Source organism: Apiotrichum porosum (genome assembly GCF_003942205.1).
Source record: "Apiotrichum porosum strain DSM 27194 chromosome Unknown scaffold_6, whole genome shotgun sequence".
Classification (NCBI taxonomy): Eukaryota; Fungi; Basidiomycota; class Tremellomycetes; order Trichosporonales; family Trichosporonaceae; genus Apiotrichum; species Apiotrichum porosum.
Genome location: NW_021167113.1, coordinates 137,520 through 158,392, shown reverse-complemented (window position 1 = coordinate 158,392; position 20,873 = coordinate 137,520). Strand labels below are relative to the sequence as shown.

The 20,873-nt window shown below is 58.3% G+C and overlaps 12 protein-coding genes and 1 non-coding gene across 13 annotated transcripts; 6 read left to right on the top strand and 7 right to left on the bottom strand.

The window, feature by feature from the left end:
* Positions 1–215: 215 nt before the first annotated feature.
* EHS24_007847 (uncharacterized protein) lies at positions 216–629 on the bottom strand (the record flags this gene model as incomplete). The annotated part of the gene is made up of 1 exon (XM_028623188.1): positions 216–629. The coding sequence occupies one exon, from the start codon at positions 627–629 to the stop codon at positions 216–218; it is 414 nt and encodes a 137-aa protein (XP_028476121.1).
* A 329-nt stretch (positions 630–958) lies between these two features.
* EHS24_007846 (uncharacterized protein) lies at positions 959–2,119 on the bottom strand (the record flags this gene model as incomplete). Its single annotated transcript, XM_028623187.1, has 3 exons — positions 959–1,619; positions 1,677–1,726; positions 1,778–2,119. 3 exons carry the CDS (start codon positions 2,117–2,119, stop codon positions 959–961), a joined length of 1,053 nt encoding a protein of 350 aa, XP_028476120.1.
* Positions 2,120–2,852: 733 nt separating this feature from the next.
* EHS24_007845 lies at positions 2,853–2,932 on the top strand. The gene has a single exon. It is a non-coding gene; the product is annotated as a tRNA-Gly (tRNA).
* A 902-nt stretch (positions 2,933–3,834) lies between these two features.
* EHS24_007844 (uncharacterized protein) lies at positions 3,835–4,881 on the top strand (the record flags this gene model as incomplete). The annotated part of the gene is made up of 1 exon (XM_028623186.1): positions 3,835–4,881. One exon carries the CDS (start codon positions 3,835–3,837, stop codon positions 4,879–4,881), a length of 1,047 nt encoding a protein of 348 aa, XP_028476119.1.
* Positions 4,882–5,291: 410 nt separating this feature from the next.
* EHS24_007843 (uncharacterized protein) lies at positions 5,292–5,816 on the top strand (the record flags this gene model as incomplete). The annotated part of the gene is made up of 2 exons (XM_028623185.1): positions 5,292–5,324; positions 5,361–5,816. 2 exons carry the CDS (start codon positions 5,292–5,294, stop codon positions 5,814–5,816), a joined length of 489 nt encoding a protein of 162 aa, XP_028476118.1.
* Positions 5,817–6,394: 578 nt separating this feature from the next.
* EHS24_007842 (uncharacterized protein) lies at positions 6,395–8,124 on the top strand (the record flags this gene model as incomplete). The annotated part of the gene is made up of 3 exons (XM_028623184.1): positions 6,395–7,041; positions 7,082–7,128; positions 7,169–8,124. 3 exons carry the CDS (start codon positions 6,395–6,397, stop codon positions 8,122–8,124), a joined length of 1,650 nt encoding a protein of 549 aa, XP_028476117.1.
* A 202-nt stretch (positions 8,125–8,326) lies between these two features.
* On the bottom strand, positions 8,327–9,214 carry EHS24_007841 (uncharacterized protein; the record flags this gene model as incomplete). Its single annotated transcript, XM_028623183.1, has 1 exon — positions 8,327–9,214. One exon carries the CDS (start codon positions 9,212–9,214, stop codon positions 8,327–8,329), a length of 888 nt encoding a protein of 295 aa, XP_028476116.1.
* Positions 9,215–9,972: 758 nt separating this feature from the next.
* On the top strand, positions 9,973–11,535 carry EHS24_007840 (uncharacterized protein; the record flags this gene model as incomplete). Its single annotated transcript, XM_028623182.1, has 2 exons — positions 9,973–10,309; positions 10,361–11,535. 2 exons carry the CDS (start codon positions 9,973–9,975, stop codon positions 11,533–11,535), a joined length of 1,512 nt encoding a protein of 503 aa, XP_028476115.1.
* Positions 11,536–11,885: 350 nt separating this feature from the next.
* Positions 11,886–12,845, bottom strand: EHS24_007839 (uncharacterized protein; the record flags this gene model as incomplete). Its single annotated transcript, XM_028623181.1, has 2 exons — positions 11,886–12,505; positions 12,560–12,845. 2 exons carry the CDS (start codon positions 12,843–12,845, stop codon positions 11,886–11,888), a joined length of 906 nt encoding a protein of 301 aa, XP_028476114.1.
* A 472-nt stretch (positions 12,846–13,317) lies between these two features.
* On the bottom strand, positions 13,318–14,202 carry EHS24_007838 (uncharacterized protein; the record flags this gene model as incomplete). Its single annotated transcript, XM_028623180.1, has 1 exon — positions 13,318–14,202. One exon carries the CDS (start codon positions 14,200–14,202, stop codon positions 13,318–13,320), a length of 885 nt encoding a protein of 294 aa, XP_028476113.1.
* Positions 14,203–14,263: 61 nt separating this feature from the next.
* Positions 14,264–15,953, bottom strand: EHS24_007837 (uncharacterized protein; the record flags this gene model as incomplete). Its single annotated transcript, XM_028623179.1, has 7 exons — positions 14,264–14,387; positions 14,430–14,532; positions 14,585–14,653; positions 14,711–14,758; positions 14,797–15,638; positions 15,692–15,808; positions 15,889–15,953. 7 exons carry the CDS (start codon positions 15,951–15,953, stop codon positions 14,264–14,266), a joined length of 1,368 nt encoding a protein of 455 aa, XP_028476112.1.
* Positions 15,954–17,264: 1,311 nt separating this feature from the next.
* Positions 17,265–18,308, bottom strand: EHS24_007836 (uncharacterized protein; the record flags this gene model as incomplete). Its single annotated transcript, XM_028623178.1, has 1 exon — positions 17,265–18,308. The coding sequence occupies one exon, from the start codon at positions 18,306–18,308 to the stop codon at positions 17,265–17,267; it is 1,044 nt and encodes a 347-aa protein (XP_028476111.1).
* Positions 18,309–18,957: 649 nt separating this feature from the next.
* EHS24_007835 (uncharacterized protein) lies at positions 18,958–20,398 on the top strand (the record flags this gene model as incomplete). The annotated part of the gene is made up of 2 exons (XM_028623177.1): positions 18,958–19,116; positions 19,175–20,398. 2 exons carry the CDS (start codon positions 18,958–18,960, stop codon positions 20,396–20,398), a joined length of 1,383 nt encoding a protein of 460 aa, XP_028476110.1.
* Between the last annotated feature and the right edge of the window lie 475 nt (positions 20,399–20,873).

The window sequence follows — 20,873 nt, the reverse complement described above, 5'->3', positions numbered from 1 at the left end:
AGGTTGTCGCAACCCCTCTCTTGAATCGACAATCGACAGACGTTGCCGACGTCCATCCACTGCTTAGAATCATTCAACAGGTAACACACACGATAAGAATGCATCGGGGTTCATACTGTACTGCGAGGCGCAGCTATGACAAGGCACCACCACGCCTTCAAGCCGATCTTCCCCTTGCACTGTTTGCTGGGTCTTGCCTACATGCCGCCGTCACGTCACGCCAACCCGGGAACCTCCTCTGTCCCAAAGTCGCCCGGCAGGACAACCTCGAGCATCTCCACATCGTCGCTGTGCGCAACCTCGCGGTGCCGAATGCCCGGCGGCTGGTAGACGCTGTCTCCCGGTTCGAGGTGCACCACGCCGTCTTGACCCTCGTACTCAAACTCGACCCAGCCCTTGAGGACATAGACCATCTGAAACGTCGTGCGGTGCAAGTGCGCGATACCAGTTGCGTGGGAGCCTGGCACTCCGCGGATGACATGGGCGGCGACAGCGCCGTTTGTCGCGTCCTTGATGCCGAGGTCACGGTAGGCGAAGAACGAACGCAGGCCTTGGGTGTACGTCGCGTCCTTGGCGTGCGAGACGACGAGCTTGTCGCCTGGAGAAGAACCGTCTGCGTTTGTGATCATGGTGGGTTGAGTGGTGAACTGGATGTGAAGTGGGCGTTGCTGGAGATTGCAGACAGAGGTGGTCGTGAGACTGCCGGTTACCGTTGCCGGCGACTTGTGCCTCCATCATCGGTTAGAGATCTCGGCAACTTGCTCTCACTAGTCGCATGCCGAATCCCGATCTTATGCTCGAAGGATCCCTTGTCTCGATTCTGCTGAACATCTGGGTTACGCACTGGTGGAAAAGGTGCGCCACCAAGACGGGGACACTCTGGAGACAAGTTACATCAAGACCTCTGGCTACAGGGTCCATATTACATCTATTAATCTATTCAACTGTCCGACACTGTTCACGGTAACACAACGCCATTCGCATTCACAACACCGTGCACCTCGTCCAGGAACAGCATCCCATCAATCCCAGGCTCGACAATCTCCCAATGCTCCCTCGCACGGCGAATCGTCCACGCTGTCGAGGGCAACAACTCCATCGCGTTGCGCACGGCCAAGGCGCCGGACCGGCGTCCGGCAATCTTGACGTCGGCTTGGAGCGCGAGCGCCTCGGTCGTAACCTCGATAGCCTGCTCGAGCAGCGTTCGAAAGCTGTACTTGAACTTGAGGTGGTCGACGAGGTGCACCTGCCAGACGGGATACCACCCATCTCCCTCCTCGTTGATGGCGTATGTGGCGTCGTTGTCGAGGAAATACGCATTGACCCACATACGCGGTATTTCGTAAAACGCACCAGCAAAGCTGGCGCCCTCGGGAGATCGCAGTGCGCGCCCAAGATGGTGTTGGTCGCTGTGTCCGTCCTCCACCGAGTTTGGAGCCAGTACCGACTCGAGAAACTCGGCAGTCTCGCTCATAACCCGCACGCCAAATGCGCCAGCACTCAGACCGTTGTGGTCCTGTCCGGCAATCATGAGGGGTTGAGGGTTGAGCGTGTCTGGTGGGAGCAAGTGGTGGAGCCCAATACTTGGGTCAGAGACGATGGTGTCGGCATCGCAGTATCTGATCAAGTCAGCCACACTCGGACCGCTCACCACCCGCGACTGTGCCGCCACTCACACAATCCACTCGGCGCCGAGGGGGTCCACCAACTCGCGCCGCACTGCCGTCTGTAAGGCGTAGAGCTTGTTTAGTGACGCATGCACTCCAGAACGGCCCACTCGGTCCGTATAGTCGCCCGTGTCGGACTCGTAGGCGTATCCCCATGCTTGGGCGTAGGCTTGGTGGCTGACCAGGGAGGCCCGTTCGAGGCGGCTGTGCTTCGCAGGGAAGTGTTGGACAATGAGGATGCGGTGGTCGGAGGGGATACGGTAGCTGGCCAAGAATGTCGCTGGGGGGAGGAGGGATACGAGCGTGTCCAGTACTTTTTGGTCGTGCCGCAGCTCAAACCAGCGGGCCAGGTAGTACAGGTCGACAAGGAGGAAGACGACAGTGATAGCCAGACATAGCTTGACCGTGAGCGTCGGCCGTGTGCCTGGATATGGATCAAAGTGTGAGCGCATTGTGGGAGAGAGAACGACAAAAGAGTACATTGAAATCTGGTCGCCCACATCACTGTTGACGGGCCCACATGGACGCATGTAGTGCCGTGCGCCTCGCACTGACCAGTGACGAAGTCCAAGGGAGAGTGGTGGCCTCACAGTACCACAGTCCTGTGTCAAGTTTCACCGCAACGTCCGAGCGTTCTTGGCGGGCCGTCCACCGCCGCTACCCTCCCAAAACATGTTTGCCTGGAATACATCGCAAGGCCGTGTCCAGCCTAAGGCTCTGAGATGGTCTGTGCGCCGGCACAGTGACGGAAGTGGAGTTAGAGAGCATACGCGATCCAATGTTGGCGATGAAGGACCCATGTGACGCTGCCTGACGAACCCTGCTTCCGACCTCGAATTATTTCGAACAAGGGCACTTACCACCAGATGGAGTATCGCACATCCTTGTGCTCCATTTGGGCCTTTGTAACCAGGTCTCACATGCCATGCACTGTGAGAAGGGCCCGTTTTTCTGCTTTCCAGAACTCGGCGATCTTGCCTCGAGAGTCTGTAAAGAGGAGACTCGTAGCACTCTCCAGACGCTGCAAGCAGATGCGTAGTAGGTTGGAAAGGTCGATAGAGGATAGAGTAACGAGAACAAGTCTGCATATCACGCGTATGGACAGGACTGGTCTAATAGACGCACTAGTCAATAGAAACGGTCCAAATAGTCCTTATTCTAATATTAACAGAGTCTTCGATCAAGACACCGTTGGTGAAACGGTATCATGCGTCGTTGCCATGTGCAGTCTCGACGCGGCAGGGGTTCGACTCCCTTACGGTGTATATCCTTTTTGGGTTTGCTCGTATGCATCTGCATCGTGTTGGATGTTGTCGATGTCGAGTTGAGAAAGAGATGTGTTGAATGTTGGTTGGAGGTGCCAACTGCCACACACACCATGAAGATCAGCCGCGGATGTGACGTTCTTGCCATATGCGGATGATGTTTCACTTTGGTCACTCTTTGCACTAAGCACTCTTTGTGTGCCCCCTATAGGGCGGTAGAGACGTAGAGATCCCCAGCTTGCATTTGAATCGGCACCTAAGCCTGCTGCATTTGAATCCGCCCGCTTCTTATCCAAATGGATTCTCGATATTGATCCTCTTCCCTTTGCCGTCCGCGTCATCACTTGCTTCTCAACACCGTAGCGCCGTCAGCTGACTCGCCACCGAGATCTCTGCCTGGAATCCCCGCCGCACACCATGTAACAGCACTCGTCGTTGACAAGGCACGCAGGACATCAGCTATCGCAGAAGCCAGATCAGTCATCACCACGATTCGATCCACAACACCGCCCAGTGGCAACAACATTCCATCCGCTTGCACGTCGCTCAAGCCGACAAGCCGAGCCGAGAGGGCAGTGTTTTGCCACCCGCTTGCACGCTCGCTGTCCCCGCCTGATCTCCGACCCTCTACCTTCGCGACATCCGGTCTCTCTCCCTTCAAACGCGCGCGTTCTGGAGACGCCACCCGACGCGTTGTAGAGGGAGGCCTGTTCGGCGCGTCCTTGAGCGGCACGGCACACAGAAGGCAGGGCGTAGGCTGCCGCATCCATCCCCTCCTCCACATCGACCACAGTTGTGTCAACGTTTCCACTTGAGCAAAGTGACACTCCTCAACTCGAGAAACCCAGCTTCTCCCTACTCCTTCTCCATCTCGTGCCGACACGCAACACTGGGTCGCAGCAATGACCACGCCCGCACCTCCTGCCCCCACCCTGCCAGCACTCGACCACGCGTCCTTTCCGCACATCTTCGACGCGATCATCAAACATGCGTCGTGTTCCGACTTGGGCACAATGCGGTGCACTTCGACCCACGTCCAGAAACTAGCAGAACTGGAGCTTGGTGCACGCATACGCCACCTCGCCCTTGGCAACAGTGACGATTTGCACTCCACAATGGCGATCCCCCACTCGTTCACGCTCCACTGCTCCACAGGGTGTCGGGGCCCGTGCAGACAGGACCGCTACCCATTGCCCCCACGCAACTCCTCGCTCAGCAAGCGTCTCGTCCACCAAGTCCGAACAGTGGACGTCAACCCGCGCACGACGACAGCCTCCATCGAGCAACTCTCCAACGACCTGTCATGCGCCGAAATCGAGCTCGAGATCGTCCGACTCAGTCTGGGGCACAGTCCACGACACAGCCTCTCGCACGAGGTCCTCCTCCCTCTTGTCGCAAAGACTTACATCCTCTTTGTGATCGCATGTGGCGCGAAAGGCATCCCGATACAACCATGGCCGCTGCTGCCTGTCGGTGTGCGCAAGGTCGTCATTTGTGTGCAGTTCCCCGTCGGCCGCCGCTGGATGTGGCACCGCGGGACCCTGTTTGTCAATCTCCCGCTGCCGTTTACCGTCAAGGAGGTGGTTGTCATCTTTCGACCGCGGAGCGCCTATGTGGAGGACAATCAGGCGGCAGTGTCGACTGAGATTACACTCGGCGACCTGGTCAACAATCTCGTGACAGCTATGAGCGATAACACGCCGACTGTATCGTACACCCTTGTGGGCGTCCACAACGTACCCCCATCGGCATTGGGACTTCTCGGGCCCTCGCCCAAAGGACTGGGGTATGCGAGTTCACTCATCGCGCGTGTGGCTGAGAACAAGGAGATGTGGGGTCACGCGGCCAGTGAAATCGACAAGGCGACGAGTATGATTCGGTTCTGTACGAGTGAAGAGTATCGTGCAGAGGTTGGGGACAAGCAGTTTATGATTGAGACGACCTCGTAATGCCCTGTGAATGTATTCCATCGCACTACATACATAGGTGCCAAAGGCTCAACGGCAATGAGAAAGCGAGGATCTGAGGGACAACTACAACTAACGTTTTGAATCAAACCCAGATAGAGGCAGCAAGCAGGTACGCGGTTATTCCGTGGCCCGTGGTTGGTGAGATGGGTATTATTCCGTGGTTGGTGAAATGGGTATTATTCCGTGGTTGGTGAAATGGCAAGTCGGGGGGTGTTTGTGGCGAAGTGTGTGTGTGTTGTAGCCTCTGACATGTCACCTTCGCACGAATGGCAGCTCACACGTACCCACACCCTTTCGCCCTAAGACCTCGAAACCATCCCCCCATGACTACTCACTGCATCTGTGGACACATGTGAGCTTGGATACTTCACCTTACGCGCCACAACAGCATGCGCCGTGCTATCCAGCGACCGCTCCCAAGAGTACGCTCTCCCCGTCGATGTTGACTGACATTGCAGCCCGCCACAGTTAACAAGGAGGCCACCCAACAACGGCACAATGGCAGTGCTCAGCGACATGTGGTCCAGGCCGAGAACCAGGTCTCGCCACGGACCCAACGGACCCAGCAGAAGAGCACATCAGAAGGACTTGGAGCAGTCAACCGGAATACCACTCCACCTCCTGCTCCCAGTCTCACTGTTAACCACGAACGCGGCCGCTCCATCCATCGCCAAATCCTCAAGCCCAAGCCCAAGACACCCAACGTGACCACCCCGACACCTATACCGCCTACTTGTGTTATCGTCCCCAAGCCCCAAGTCAAGCCCACGCTGTGGGAAAACCGCGCGAGGGCAGACAAGGCCAGTCGCGTGTCGATTGAAAACTGGGTGAGGCAGGTGCACGCCGCCACTGTTGCCGGAGGCCGCGGCGGTGGGCTGGTCCATGTCCAGGTGGGCGTTTCGAAGAGGATGTAGAGCATGCATTGAAAGATGGAAGTTGGCGGCGACAGTGACGTTCTACGTGAACTTAAGATGAGAACCCAATATGTTTGAAGGGTTGCAGCAATGGGAGAGGGGATCAACGTTTCAATGCGAGCACAGGAAGACGTTTGGTGGGAGACATGCACAATTCTTCGTCCAGAAATTCCAAACGCTGTTTCGCGGTGACGGTGGTGGTGTCGGCTGCGCCGGTAGGCACCACGGACAGCATAATATGTACACACTGTACAACATAGTCGTGTTCGGTGCTGTACCGGAAGCTGACTGATTATTATGTTGGTCTGGCTGAATAGGGTTTGGGTTTGTCATTTCTAATGAGCCTAATGCTCCGGGGACAGGTCGGCACAGCAGGTGTGGGCACGCGAGTGCAGCATCTGGATCCATTCCGGAGGCCATCCGACGCCAAGCATCGAACTCTCCATGACATCTCTCTTCTTGTCATCGTCGGCATGGATCCCCGGGACAGGGATAATCACTCAAGCAGTGTGGGGTAGATATAAGCACCCCATGGTTCTCCAGAGCTCCCCAACTCGTCTAGAATCGACGCTTCCACCATGACCCTCTCCAGCTCCAGCTCCAACACAACTTCCGACGCGCTTGCCGCGTTTTACGACGAGGCAGCCCAGCTTCTCGGCGATGCCAACGTCTCGCGCGACCATCTCACGGGCAACGTCAAGGACCAAGCGGGCCGTGACGTGTACGGCGACCCTTTCTCCGCCCAAGACGTCAACCAACCAGCCGGTGCGGTTCGTCCGGCCACCGTTGAGGAAGTGCAGGCGATTGTCAAGCTTGCCAACAAGCACCGTGTCGCCCTGTGGACGGTATCCCGCGGCAAGAACCTTGGCTACGGTGGCTCTGGCCCGGTCAATGGTGGGGTCACTGTGGTGCTCGACCTCCACCGCATGAACAAGATCATCGAGATCAACGAGGAGTACTGCTATGCCATTGTCGAACCTGGAGTTTCGTTCTTTGACCTGTATGAAGAGATTCAGCGCCGCGAGCTCAAGCTGTGGCCCTCGGTTCCTGCCATTGGTTGGGGGTCCGTTCTTGGTAACACCACGGACCGCGGCTTTGGATACACTCCCAACGGCGAGCACTCGGAGAACCAGTGCGGCATGGAGGTGGTTCTCCCCAACGGCGACCTCCTCCGTACTGGCTCTGGTGCGATGGAGGACAACAAGTCCTGGGCGCTGTACAAGGGGTGGGTTTTCGAGTATCCAACACGCGTGGCTGACAACCAGAGGCTTTGGTCCCAGCTTTGACGGTCTCTTCTTCCAGTCCAACTATGGTGAGTTCTCGTGAATCGGTCCCCTGGGCTGACCTTATAGGCATTGTAACCAAGCTTGGCATTCAAATGACTCCCGCCCCGGAGGCCTATGCCACTATTGAGATTGATGTACCTCGTGAGGAGGACCTCGTTCCGCTCACCGCCACTCTGTCCGATTTGATGCGCCGCTCAATCATTCTCAACTCATCCTCGCTTGCCAACATCTTCCGCATTGCCCTCACGTCGCGAGTCCCCGAGGTGCACGCCCGTCTTGCGCAGTACATGAAGCCCGGATCGTTTGTACCCGACGACGTCCTGGAGGAGATCCGCGTGGAACAGAAATGGGGTTTCTGGCGGTCCTACTTTGCCCTCTACAGCTCGGTCGAGATGCTTCCCGGCATCATCAAGACTGTCCAGCGTGCCTTCTCCCACATCAAGGGTGTCAACATTGTCATTCGGGAGTTTGCTGGCGAGCCTGGTCACTACCTCTCTGCACCCAAGGACGTCGGCGAGGAGGAGATACCGCACAACGGTATCCCAACCATCATGCCTCTTGGTATCCTCAACTCGCGTGGCGGACCCGGCGGAGCCCACACCTGCTTCTCCCCCGTCATCCCACCCTCCGGCCGCGAGCTTTACGACTGGTACTTGACCGCCAAGCAGCGCATCACGGATGCCAAGTTTGACTTCTTTGCCGATTTCCATGTGTACCCCCGTTATGTCGTCGGAATCGCACTCGTCATCTACCGCCTGGAGGAGGAGAATGGCATCTACGATCTCCTCGACCACCTGCTCCACGACGGTGCCCAGCAAGGGTTCTTCGAGTATCGCACCCACGTACGCTACATGGACACGGTTGCGTCCAAGCTCAAGTTTAACAACTCGGCACACATGCGCTTCGCTACGCTCCTCAAGGACACGCTGGACCCCAACGGCATCCTCTCGCCGGGCAAGTCGGGTGTCTGGAACTCTGAGGTGGTGCGGGCCACAAAGGCCCTCAAGGCAGCCGCGCTCTAGATTGAGAGCGCCACTGCTTTTGAGAGTATGTATGTAGTTGCATGAATGAAATGGTGATGAATGCATGACTCCGACCCTCCGCTTCGCTTCTCTGTCTGTTCGAAGACATGCCCTTCCGGTTATGGCAGATACTTTGAATCGCCTCTTCCCATGTGCCGAAACTTCCATGTCCTGCCTTTGGAGTGAGCCACACGTCAGGATCTCACAACTTACCGCATACGCCGCAGGGTTTGCACTCGTCGCTGGAACGGTAGAAGACGAGCTTGATGAAGGAAGCCGGACTCTCTCTCCAGCCATAGGTCATGAACATGGCGTTCCGAGCCTTGGAGCCGGCATCCAAAGATTGGAAGCAAACTTGTACGGGCGGCTGTCGACGTCGTGCAATGTCTCGTTCCCATGCGGCAATGTCTGGGGCGGCAGTGTCGTTGAACCTGCCGCTAAAGTCGTCGAAGATGCGCAGCGACTCCCACTGCGCTGGGTGTTGCTCCATGACCAGATCGCGGAGCACGTTGTCGGCGTACACGTGGTGGCAGGTCAACGATCGTAGTCGCTTGACAGGCAGGTAGAAGAGCTGGTGGTGGCTTTGGTATCCAGTGACACACGCGTCGGGGCTGTCGAACAGCAACACGTCGGCTTCTGGACGCTTCCGTGGGACCGGGTTGTTGTACCAAGTGTAGTCTGGGCGATCACGAAGGGATAGTGTGCGCACGCCTGGGAAGAGGGGAGTGTTCGGTAGTGCGGTATCCCAAAGAAAGTAAAGATCAGGATGAGGAAGAGGGGTGACGATGTGAAGGCTGTGGATGAAGCCTAGCGCACGTCTTGTCCGGGCACTCAAACTTGTGGGTTGATGCGTCTCCGATGCATGGCCAACTCCAAGGAGACGGTGGAGTCGGTCATGGTCGAGTGTCACCTTTCGATACAGGAGACGTGCTGCCTCTTCCCAGAAGGTCGATGACACCGACAGGAGTGTGACCAAAGTGGACCGGTCCGCAACGGGGTCCAGTTGGGAGATGATCTCGTATTGGAGTTCGACTGGCAAAGTCACATCCGAAAGCTCAGGTGACTGAGCAGAGTGGCCATGCTGGGACATGGTAGCGGTGGAGTATCAGACATTTGGGATAGTGAACTGAAGACAACAGAGGATCCAACGAATGAGTCGGTCATGACGCGCTGTGAGAACGCACTACTGGTCATGTGACACCGATACACCGAGAAACGTGATAACGTGGCGTCGGACGTCGGACAGATGAATGCAAGCTTGCAAAACAGGTTCTTACAGAGCGAGACTTCACCGACAGTCTAGAAAGACCGGTGCACCTGTGGTCAACACTTTTGCGGCCCCGGATCGATCCGCCCATCCTTGCTGGATATCGGCAACGATTGCCGCAGTCAGTATCCGCCTGGTTGCTGACCAGAGTTGGGCTGACGTGAGCATTGAGTCCTTTTACCCCGGCGACGTGGGTAAAGACAGCTATCCCCGGAGAGGCCTGAGCGGGTCTCACCTACAGTTGAGGAGACGTATGCGACACTACTGTTTTGTCTGGAGGACAGAGATGGGCAAACGGTACATGGTGACGCGGGACAACCGGCTTGCACTGTAGGTGACCCATGGAGGCGTTCCTTGCCGGGGATAGTACCCGAGAACGATCCCACTGCGGCCAACCGGGGTGCCCACATTGTACGGCGCGATTCCGAGCCTTCGAACGACACACACACTCTGTCGGCGACCAGACAATATAAGATGGGGAGGACGAGTCGACTGGCTTTGTCCAACTTGCTCAACTTGACATTCCACGACGTTCGTAGCGCTCCCCCACCCATTCCGGCTGTGATTTCCCACCAATCGCCATGTCCCTCCTCCACAACCGTTTCGGGCTCAAGCCCAATCCAAGCCAGGCTTTCCCAAAGCTCCCCCAGTTCAGCGCGTTTATGAAGCCATGTCGCTTTGAAGGCGAGGTGCGCGACCTCGAGGTCGAAGGCACGATCCCTCCCGAGATCCATGGCACGTTCTTCCGCGTCATGCCTGACCCGGCGTACCCACCGTACGTTGACGATGACGGGTGGTTCAACGGCGACGGCGCGGTCTCAGCGTTCGAGATCAAGGACGGCCGTGTGCAGTTCAAGCAGCGCTACGTCCGGACTGAGAAGTTTGTGGCAGAGCGCAAAGCCCACAAGATGCTCACTGGTGAGTCTTGCGCTGTTTCCGGGGTCACATGTGTCTGACCGCGACCCTCAGGCAAGTACCGCAACAAGTACACCGACCTCGTCGAGCTCCAAGTGCGCACGACGGCCAACACCAACATCTTCCCTTACAAGGATTTCCTATTGGCGATCAAGGAGGACGCGCACCCGTACGCGATGGACGCAAAGACGCTGGAGACGATTGGGCTGTACGACTTTGAAGGCCAGCTGCCCTCAACGACGTTCACGGCGCATCCCAAGGTGGATGCCAAGACTGGCGAGATGCTGTGCTTTGGCTACGAAGCCAAGGGTGACGGTACCCCGGACGTGTGCTATTACACCATCGACTCGGAGGGCAAGTTTACCCAGTCAGTGTGGATGACTGCACCGGTGGTCGGCCTCATGCACGACTTTGCGTTCACCGACAACTATGTCATCTTCCCCATCATCCCCCAGCTGTGCGATATCGAACGACTCAAGGAGGGTGGAAGCCACTGGGAGTGGGACGGCAACTGCCCCCTATACATTGGTGTGCTGCCTCGCTACGGCGCCAAGGGGACGGACGTCAAGTGGTTCGAGTACAAGACCTCTTTCCCTGGCCACACGGCGAACGCTTACGAGGACGACAGCGGCAACATCCTGCTGGACATGCCCCTGTCCATGTCAAACGTCTTCTTCTGGTGGCCAGACGCGCAAGGTGTCTCGCCCGACCCGCGCACCATCAAGTCTGACCTCGTGCGGTTCACCATCAACCCAGCGGCCGAGGACCTGCAGTTGGCCCAGCCCGAAGTTCTGATTGACCACGACGTCGAGTTTCCCCGTATCGACGATCGCTGGGGAGGCAAGAAACACCGTCACTGCTTCTTTGACCACATGGACCCCTCCCTCGGCACAGACTTTGCCGCCATCGGTCCAGCCATGGGCGGCGGGTACCCGCCCTACAACTCGCTCGGCCACCTCGACCTCGAGACCCGCAAGCTGGACGTCTACTTTCCCGGATCCACACACATGTGCCAGGAGCCCGTCTTCATCCCCACCACCGACAAGGAAGGCGAGGGATACCTGCTTGCTCTTGTCAACAACTACCGTACCATGATGAGCGAGCTTCACCTGGTCTCCACCGCCGACTTTTCCAAGCCCGCGGCGGTCATCAACCTTCCCATGCGCCTTCGTGCCGGCTTGCACGGCAACTGGGTTGATGGGCAGGACCTGCAGCTGGATTTTGACTAGAGGAAGTGAGAAGTTATTTGGTAGTAATTGATGAACCTGCATGAACACGATTTGCACAGGCGCACCGGACTGGCTGGAATCGCTGAAGGTTGTATGGTGCATAGTGTTTGCATTTGGTATTGCATTTGACAGAAACTGTGTCGGATATGCTAGCGCTGGACTGCTCACTTCACTGTCCGCTAATCTCTGCCCCACCTCGCCCCACCTACATCATCTACATCAACTGTGCTGAGACCTGCTATCCAGAAGGTAATGCTGATATAATAAAGTCTGCCCACTGGCGTCTCCACCTTGCTCTGCTGTAACAACATGCATCCCATGCACTTATGGATCCCAACAACCTTCTATGTCTACTCGTAACGGATCGAATGCCTCAGGGTACCGATCTGAGAGACGTACACCTCGACATTGTCGCCGTCCTTGAGGGGACGCCACTTCTCCTCGGGCCCAGCGCAGCCCACGCCGCCGGGGGTACCCGACATGATGACGGTGCCGCGGCGGAGGGTGGTGCCCTGGGAAAGGAACGAGATGATGGTGGGGACGTCGAACACCAGGTCGGCCACGGGGGTCTCCTGGCGGACCTCGCCGTTGACAACGGTCTTGAGGTCGAGCTTGGACGGGTCGGGGATGAGTGCGGACGCGACAATGACTGGGCCGAGAGGCGCAAACTTGTCAAAGCCTTTGGAGAAGCACCACTGGGGCACACCGCCGGCACGCTCCTTGAGACGCTGCCACTTGCGCGAGCTCACGTCGTCGCCGGCCGTGTAGCCGGCCACGTACTTGAGGGCGTCCTCGACAGAGACATCACGTACGTCCTGGCCGATGACGACGCACAGCTCGCCCTCGTAGTCGGCCTCGCCCTCCTGTGCGCACTTTGGGATGGGGACGGCCTCGCCATAGTCGGCGATGGAGGTGGCGGGCTTGATGAAGAGGGAAGGGAAGGGGGGAAGGGAACGACCAGCCTCGAGAACTGTCCGAGAGTCAGCTCCCGATTCACAAACCGCCAAGGGCCAGTTTGACTCACTGTGCTTGCGGTAGTTGAGGCCAATGCACTTGACGTCTGGGACGGCCTCGACAGGGAGTGGGCCGAGGAGGGTTCCAACCGTGGCAACCTGCTCGGTCACCTTGGCAGCGGGCGAGAGGGGGCCATCGGCACCGACGTCGATGACACGGGCGGTGAGCTTGCCAGCGGCGGCAGCGGCGCCAATGTCGGCGAGCTCGGCGTCCGAGCCGATGGGCTCGCCGTAGATGGGAGCCGAGGCGCCGGTGGGGACGAAGCGAATGAGACGGGTCCACTGAACAGAGGCCATGGTGTTGAGGTTGCAAAGTGTGCGGAACATGAGGGAAGCGCGACAATGACGGCAGTCACGAGGCCCTATGTAGTGCAGCGAGCGAGCCAGAGTACCAGAGTGTCACCAGCGGTGTCTCTCTCACCACCGCACAACGCCATCCTTGCTTCCCCGGATCTGGCCGTTTCCGTGCCATCCCCGGTGAAATGCCCTGGCCGGCCCCGCCGAGCAGCCGCGGTGGCTGCGGGGTGTCACTCGCCCAAGTCACCGCTCGCTCACCGCAGCCGCCCCTCCAATTGCCCGAGCTGGGGTCGGGCCGAGTCGACGCAGATGCGAAACTCCTTGCTCCTCGTCCTAGCTTACCCAATTGTCGTCTCTGGAAACTGGACCTGGTGAATCCGCATCGCAGCACTTGCATGTCACGGATATATGATACAAACAACCTACAGAAAGACAGAAGAGAAGCCCGCCGTACAATCAATCAATCCGGTGTCTACAGCCCGAAATCAGTGAAATCCATGGGCATCATGGAATCCAGCCCGAGCGTCTTGGACAACTCCTCAAAGTCGAGGTGTGGCAGGTCCGACAGGCCGCGACCCATACCGTTGCTGAAGAACATGTCTTCAGCAAACGAGGTGGCCGCCTGTGGCAGCTGTCCCGACGCGTTGCTGTTGGACGACGACCCTTCCAGCGCCACGTTGGCGAGGGTGTGTACGCCCTGCGAGGGGTCGGTGCTGAGACCAAGAGCCTGGAGGAGGTGCTCGATGATGAACAGTGCCTGGCGCGCACTGGAGCGACGGTAGCGGTTGCTAATCTTGCGCACAAACCCGTGAACCATGTGCAGCGAGTTGACAATGGTGACGCCGGATTGCCTGATGAACGTCGCCCAGCGGGTCAGGTCCAGGAGGAAGGTGGCAATAAGCGACATGAACGAGTTCATGGAATAGAACAGCAGGTACCATGGCGCTGAAAGCACCAGGTCCTCACTGCACTGGCTGTCCAGGATCCGGATGGTGAACACGGCCGTGTCGATGATGATGCCGATACTCAGTCCAAAGTTGATCTCGCGCTGTCTGGCCTCCAGGAACTTGAGACTGGTAGCTGGACCTGTAGGTGTGGTCGAGCGGGAGCGCACACCGAGGTGGTCACGAATACCAGTGAGCATGACGCGACGGTGAAGTAGCAGGCGCAGGGTGAGCCCACGAAGAGCGAGGACAGTTGCGAGTGCGCTGGTCGGAGGCGCGTGGACAAAGTTGAGATCTGGGTCAACCGAGTCACACCACAGCGCGTACGCTGACTCGAGGCGATATGTCGAGTGAATAACAGAGTGGAGCAAATCGGGGCTAGCTCCGCGGAAAGTGGCTGGTGGGTTGGTCATGATGTCCGATAGGGAGCGGTACAGGCCACTGGCAAGTTAGCTGCAATTGGGTGCTGGCGACCTACATGGACTCGCAGAAGAACTTGACAGCGATCTGATTCTCTCCAGGCAGTGGTCGAGGAAGGGGCATCGAGAAGAGATCAGAATTGATTGCCGAGGGGCGACCAATCGTGACCGTGAGGAAGCTGAGAGTCAGCAAGGCAAGATCACCAGAGCCATGTATTTACCGGTCAAAGGTGTAGCAAGCCCACCACACGCGAGTGCGCATCTCGCGCTCCGCAGGAGGGAAGCGCTTGTTGATGGAATCGTCTTGCAATCCAACGGCATAGGCTGTGCGAATAGCGTCTGGTAGGTCAGTAAGCGCCAAGAACGCACAACCTACATCCTAGCAGGTCCCAGCTGTAGCCGGGGCAGTCGATGCCCTGCATCACCATGGCGCCCATCAGAAGAACTTGGACTGCCTGTCAGCGCCGACAGCATGCATCTACTGTACCTTTCAGACTGTTACGCGGCCAGTCGAGGTGCTTGCGAAGCATGCGCAGGGCGATGCGGAGAACTGGGGTCAGGTGTGTTCGCGGAAACATGAGACCTCACCATCAATCTTCGTGTACTGCTCATCGGTGAGAGCCTGGACCAGCGCAAAGATGACAAAGTGCAGGGCAATGATCGGCTCATTGGCAGGTGAAGTGAGAGGGTTTGGCGGGCGGGGTCCCGGGTCATGCCTGGTCCTCATGAACGTGGTCACACCTTCGAGGAGAGACTCGTAGGTCTGCTGAAGGGCAACAAGGTCGATGTACGGGTACAGCTGCCAGGTGTGGCCAGCAAAGTACTCGCGCATCGCGCGTGCCTCTATCCGGGACGGCAAGTCGTCGGCGCGCACCACAAAAACGTCTGGGAGAGACGACAGGCCCAAGAACCCGATACCATCGTCCTCTGCCGAGTGGTTTGGGACCTCGCCGTTGATGGGTGCCAAACAACCGTATCCTGGTAACAGGGTGTCGATGAGCAGGCGGTGGAACGAGATGCCAGACGATTCACCGTATACCTCTCCCTCTGGAGTGGCCCAGGTGAGGTTGACTCCCGCGTCGGCGTTCCGAGCAGCTGTTGCGGCGCGGTCGGGCACGAGGAGCAGGCCCATTCCATCGATGCTCGGCGCATCGGGTGCTACGACCGCCGAGGCCGAGGGCGAAACGATGACATGGTCCACAGGAGGTGTCAAGTTTGAGAATGCCAGGTCCGCTGCCTGCACCGTTGTTGAGGCAAAGGCTGCGTGCGGGACGGGCGAAGCTTCACCACGCTCGTGTTGACGAGGGCGGCTTGAGCTACCGGTTGCGCGGTGAGTCGAAGACAGCGGTGACTGCTGTGATGGGGATGGAGAGTCTACCGACTTTGACGACTCGAGGCGGCGGATCCGCTCTTCCAGCGCATTGAGATAGCTGCCGTGTGAGTTGCGGAAACGACAGACAGAAGGATCGCCCGGGTGACTCACTCTTTCGTGACAACGACCGTCTTTGCACTAACGGGTGCGCTCGAGTCGAGCGGATACGAGCACTCGTATCCAAGATTGGTGCATGGTGTACATGATGGATGGACGCCGTCGCACTGTCTGGTTAGCCGTTGACGGGGGGCGGACGAGACAACAATGTGGAACTTGCCTTGGTCTTCTTTGTGCGACACGGGCCGCACGCCTGCGCCGTACGTTTGCGCTTGCTGCCAGTACCTGCGCCGTTCGAAGGGGGCTCCGAGCTCATGGCGATGTTAGGGAGCAGATGTTGTAAGAGGTGGGTGTTAGTGGATATTGACAAGGACGAGTGGAAAGAAAGGGCGCATGGGATGCCGCGGGGGTCACGGGGCAGGCGGCTCCAGTCGGCCAGTCGGCGAGTCGCGGGCCAGTCGATCCACCTCCCCAATCGCAGCTCCTACCGACGGCCTGTTGCGTCGCCCCGCGCACGCTGCATACGGGGCCCTCCAGTTCGGCCAGTTGTCGCTGTGGAGCCAACTGCATGCTCGACCTTGGCCTTATACATGGGCCCCCGATAGCCCGGGTATGAGCCGGGATCGCTGCCCACTCAAATAATCTTACGTAATTTATAAAAGTGTGGGTCAACACTGCAGTCGTTACGAGCGATGGTGCCGAGTGGCGGCGTAGAGTGCGGAGTGGCGGCGTGGAGTACATGCTGGCAAGCCATGCATGTGTTACCTATACCTCTGTAACTTTGCAACTGCACAACTGTAGGTTTAGGCTAACCACGGTAAAAGTTGGAACGCAAAACTGGATCACTGGATGGCTGGATGGCTGGAGGAAGAAAATAGCTGGAGGAAGAAACACACTGTTCGCCACATCTTCATCAACCTGGCCGACGATAGTGCATTTCCGCTTGGTCCGAGAAACACATAACGCGTTCGTGAAAACGAGCGCAAAAAGACTAGTGTGATTCCCAGGGTTGACGCCCTCGCCGATCGAGGGCTCGATCGACGGCCCCCCCCATATCCCAACGGCTCGCGACGGCGGGCGACAGGGTTTGATCCGCGAAGAAACACACTGTGCACCAAAACCCATCTTATAGCGGTCCGATAATGCGTTTCCACCTCGCCTCCGAAACGCATAACGCCTTTTGGGAAATGAGCGCAAAAAGGCTAGTTGGTTTTCCTGGTTGTGCCCTCCTGCGGATCGATCGAAGGACCGCGCGGATCCGGCCAGGCTTACGTGTTACGGTGCAGGAGGAAAAAACAAAAACACACTGTTGATCGAAATCATCGATACGAAGGAATGATACTGTGTTTCCACCTCGCCTCAAAAACACACAATGTGGTTGAACAAAAAGGAGCAAAAAGGTTAGTTTGTTTTCCAGACGCGCCCTTCGAAGAATCGATCGACGGATCGAAGGGATATTCCCTGGGGTTGCAGACGGCAGCTGCATGCGAGGCAATGCTCGCGGACGGCAACAGGGCAGGCCAGGTTCATTTTAATTACATCAACTTCCTTCTGCTGGCTGTCTCAAACAATCACTCCTACGTGTACTCTAAAGCTACTCCATTAATGCCCTTCCCAGAAGACGCAGTTAGACCTGGTTGTAAAAGTCCTCGGTGGCGTTGCGGTAGAAGCCCAGGGCGGTGATCATGGGGCGGTCGTCGAAGCGGTAGAGGTACGAGTCGACGTCGGCCTCGTGGGTGTACTCCTGCCAGCTGGGGACGGTGAAGGTGTCACCCTTGACCCACTCGATGACCTTGTCTCCGATCTTGGTACGGCCCTGGCCGTCGACGCAGTGGTAGACTGCACTCGTGGTCTCCTGGACGGGGACGGTCTTGGCGCCTGCGTCCAGACGCTCGCACTGGGCGCCAATGATCTTGGACACCTCCTCGCCCTCGTGGCCGGGCTCCTGGCTGGTGTAGCGCACAATCGAGTGGGCCTGCTTGCCCTTGGTAGCATCCAGAGCGGCCTGCATGTCGACCCAGGGGAAGACGATGGGCGAGGTGGGCGCATCCTCGGCAGGGTAGCGGGGGTCCTTGTAGTGCTGGACAAAGTGGACAGGGTAGTGCTGGAACTGGGGGAGGTCGAGACCGTCAAGCCAGATCATGGGAGTGGCAGCCGAGTCGTTTCCGTGGTCGTGGTAGCACCAGGTGGGGGTGAGGATAAAGTCGCCACGGTGCATCTTGATACGACGGCCGTGGACGGCAGTGAAGCCACCGTTACCCTCAATGATGAAGCGACAGGCAAAGGCAGTGTGGCGGTGGGCCGGGGCAGTCTCGCCGGGCATGACAAGCTGGAGACCAGCGTAGAGGGTGTCGGTGGTGTTGGGAGCCTCCATTGCGGGGTTGATGAGCATGAGGACGCGGCGCTCGGCCTGCTTCTCAGTCACGAGCTCGCCGGCGCGGATGAGGTGAGGGCGCAGAGCGGCGTACTCAAACTTGTGAGCAATGGCCTTGGGGGCCGGGGTAGGCGGGTTGAGCTTGGTCATCTTGGTCCAGAGGGGCTCGACATTGTGGGCCTTGATGTCCTCGAGGAGCTGCTCCTGGTTGTCGTTGGCAATCGACAGAGTGGTGGCCGGAGGAGGCGCGAGGGGGCCAGTGGTGGCAGTGGGAGCGAGGGTGGCGGTAGCGGTCATTGTGAGAGCTTGTTGCTGTACTATAATACTGTTGCAAGTGGAGGCAAACGCGAGGAGGACTTGGGACTTTGTTGAGAAGTTACATCACCGATAACTCCATCCCATATATGTCCCATGACCTCGTCGTCTACACGCTGTGGTGGCGCGGCAACGCCGCGGATACCCAGGCCGGAAATGCGTCACACCAGATGGTGACTGCGGCGACAAAGGAATCCGGGTATGAACCGGAAGCCACATTGGCCGCACTGGGCGTCCACACCTTCACGTTTGGGACCTGTGGTGGGCGATGCTTGCTGACGCAGCCGACACTTCAAGACAGCGCAAATGGCTTTCACATGCATGTCCTGCGGCGACTTGGCACTTGTAATGCTCAACTAAGTCACCACGATAGCGATAGCTGCGGTGAGCTGTTGGCAGGGCGAATGACCAAGCCCCCTACGATGCGTCGGTGTCTTCCGCGGAAAGGTCGGCTCGGTCCCACCACTCCTTGCCATCTCCTATGGTAGGACCGGCTGGAACACCTCCATTCAAGCTATCGCCGCGCCTGCCCCGGGACCGGTGGTGGGCTCGCAACACTCACATGACGCCAGTTGATATTAAGGTCAGAACTCGCTCGAAAGCTCCAACACCACTCCCTCACATAATCACAATGACTGCCTCCACACTTGCAAACGGCAACGGCTCCACCTCTGGACCCCTCCAGGTCCTCATTGTCGGTGCGGGTCTTGGTGGCCTCTCGGCTGCCATTTCCTGCACCATGGCCGGTCACCAAGTGACGGTCCTCGAGCAGGCTTCCCAGCTTGGCGAGGTGAGTTGGATCTTTTGCTCTACGCTACATATAGAAAAGTGTCGCTGACGTGAACCAGGTGGGCGCCGGTATCCAGCTCACCCCCAACGTCACCCGCCTCCTTCGCAGGTGGGGTGTTTACGAGGAGCTCGCTCCCGTTGCCGTCAAGCCTGGAAACATCTGGTTCCGCCGCTGGCAGACTGGCGAGCCCATTGGCCTCACCAAGCTCGTTCCCAACTTTGAGCAGCAGTTTGACGCGCCTTACTGGGTTGTCCACCGCGCACACCTGCACGAGGCCCTTGTCAACCGCGCCCAGGCTGTCGGCGCTACTCTTCACGTCAACAAGCGCGTCACCGACATTGACTTTGACAAGTCGACCGTCACCACCCACGACGGAACGGTCTACTCTTCCGACCTCATTCTCGGTTGCGATGGCCTCAAGTCTGTGACTCGCAAGCACTTCCTCGGTGAAGCCGACCTGGGACCCCGCGAGACCCCCTTCTGCGCGTACCGCTCCACGGTCCCCATGGACCTCCTCCTTGCCGACCCCGAGCTCCGCCCACTCGTTGAGAAGGCCGACCTGTCCCTCTGGGTTGGCGAGCAGCGCCACGTCATGTCCTACCCCATTTCGGGCGGCAAGACGTTCAACATGGTCCTCTCGCACCCCGACGACGGATCGGCAACGGACACCCCCAAGCCACAGGATGAGCTCCTCAAGGAGATGCGCGACAACTACAAGGGCTGGGACCCCAAGCTCACCAAGATCATCTCGCTCATTGACAAGACGACAAAGTGGAAGCTCCTCGCGTACCCTCCCATCGACACGTGGCGCCACTCGAACGGCCACTACGTCCTCATGGGCGACGCGTGCCACGCCATGCTGCCATACATGTCGCAAGGCGCCGCCCAGGCCATGGAGGACGCGGCGTCTCTCGGCCGCTGTCTCGCTCGCGCCGTGACCCGCAACGACATCCCGGCCCTCACCCAGGCATACGAGGACATCCGCAAGACGCGCGCATACCAGGTCCAGGCGCGCTCGGCGCTCAACGGCCACATCTGGCACTACCCCGACGGACCCGACCAGCGCGCCCGCGACGCCGGCATGGCCGCGTCCCTCGGCGACACCCACTACATCCGCTGCACCAACCAGTGGTCCGACCCCGCGACCCAGATCTGGCTGTACAACCACGACGCGGAGCGCGAGGCCGACCTCTTCCTGGACAACAAGGAGGCCAAGGCCGGCATCAAGGTGGCGTCAAAGTCGGGTGTGCAGGAGATGAGGGATGCGGGTCTGCTGCCTTAGATTGAAAAAAAGAGCAGCTGGAGAAGTAAAATCTGGGCATTGGGGGTATAGGAAGAACGTTGTTCTGTAGGCATTCAAGCAGTGACCGATGTACGCGTATTAGTTCACAGAAAGGTTAGAGACCCGTAGCAGGCTGCTGGCTGGGTTGGCAGCTTCATGGGCGGGTTGCACATAATTCAAAGTACGACAGTACCTGACACTGGAGGAACCGCTGTTTCTGTGACTGGCGGCCATCTGCACATCTGTGTTGCTGTGTTGCCGTTGCAGTCCGATTTCCTCTTTACACACTTGAGAGCTTGTCGCAGAGCTCAAACGTTCCACTCGAGCTTGTCACGCGTACACTACAGACCCCTTTTTGCGCTGCACGCCTTCGACGTGTCACATTGGTTATGAGTTTCACATTGCCTGCCCAAACTGTCCGTCCACTTGTCCACGCTCTTTCACCTGTCCATCCACTTGGTGACATACGGCTTTC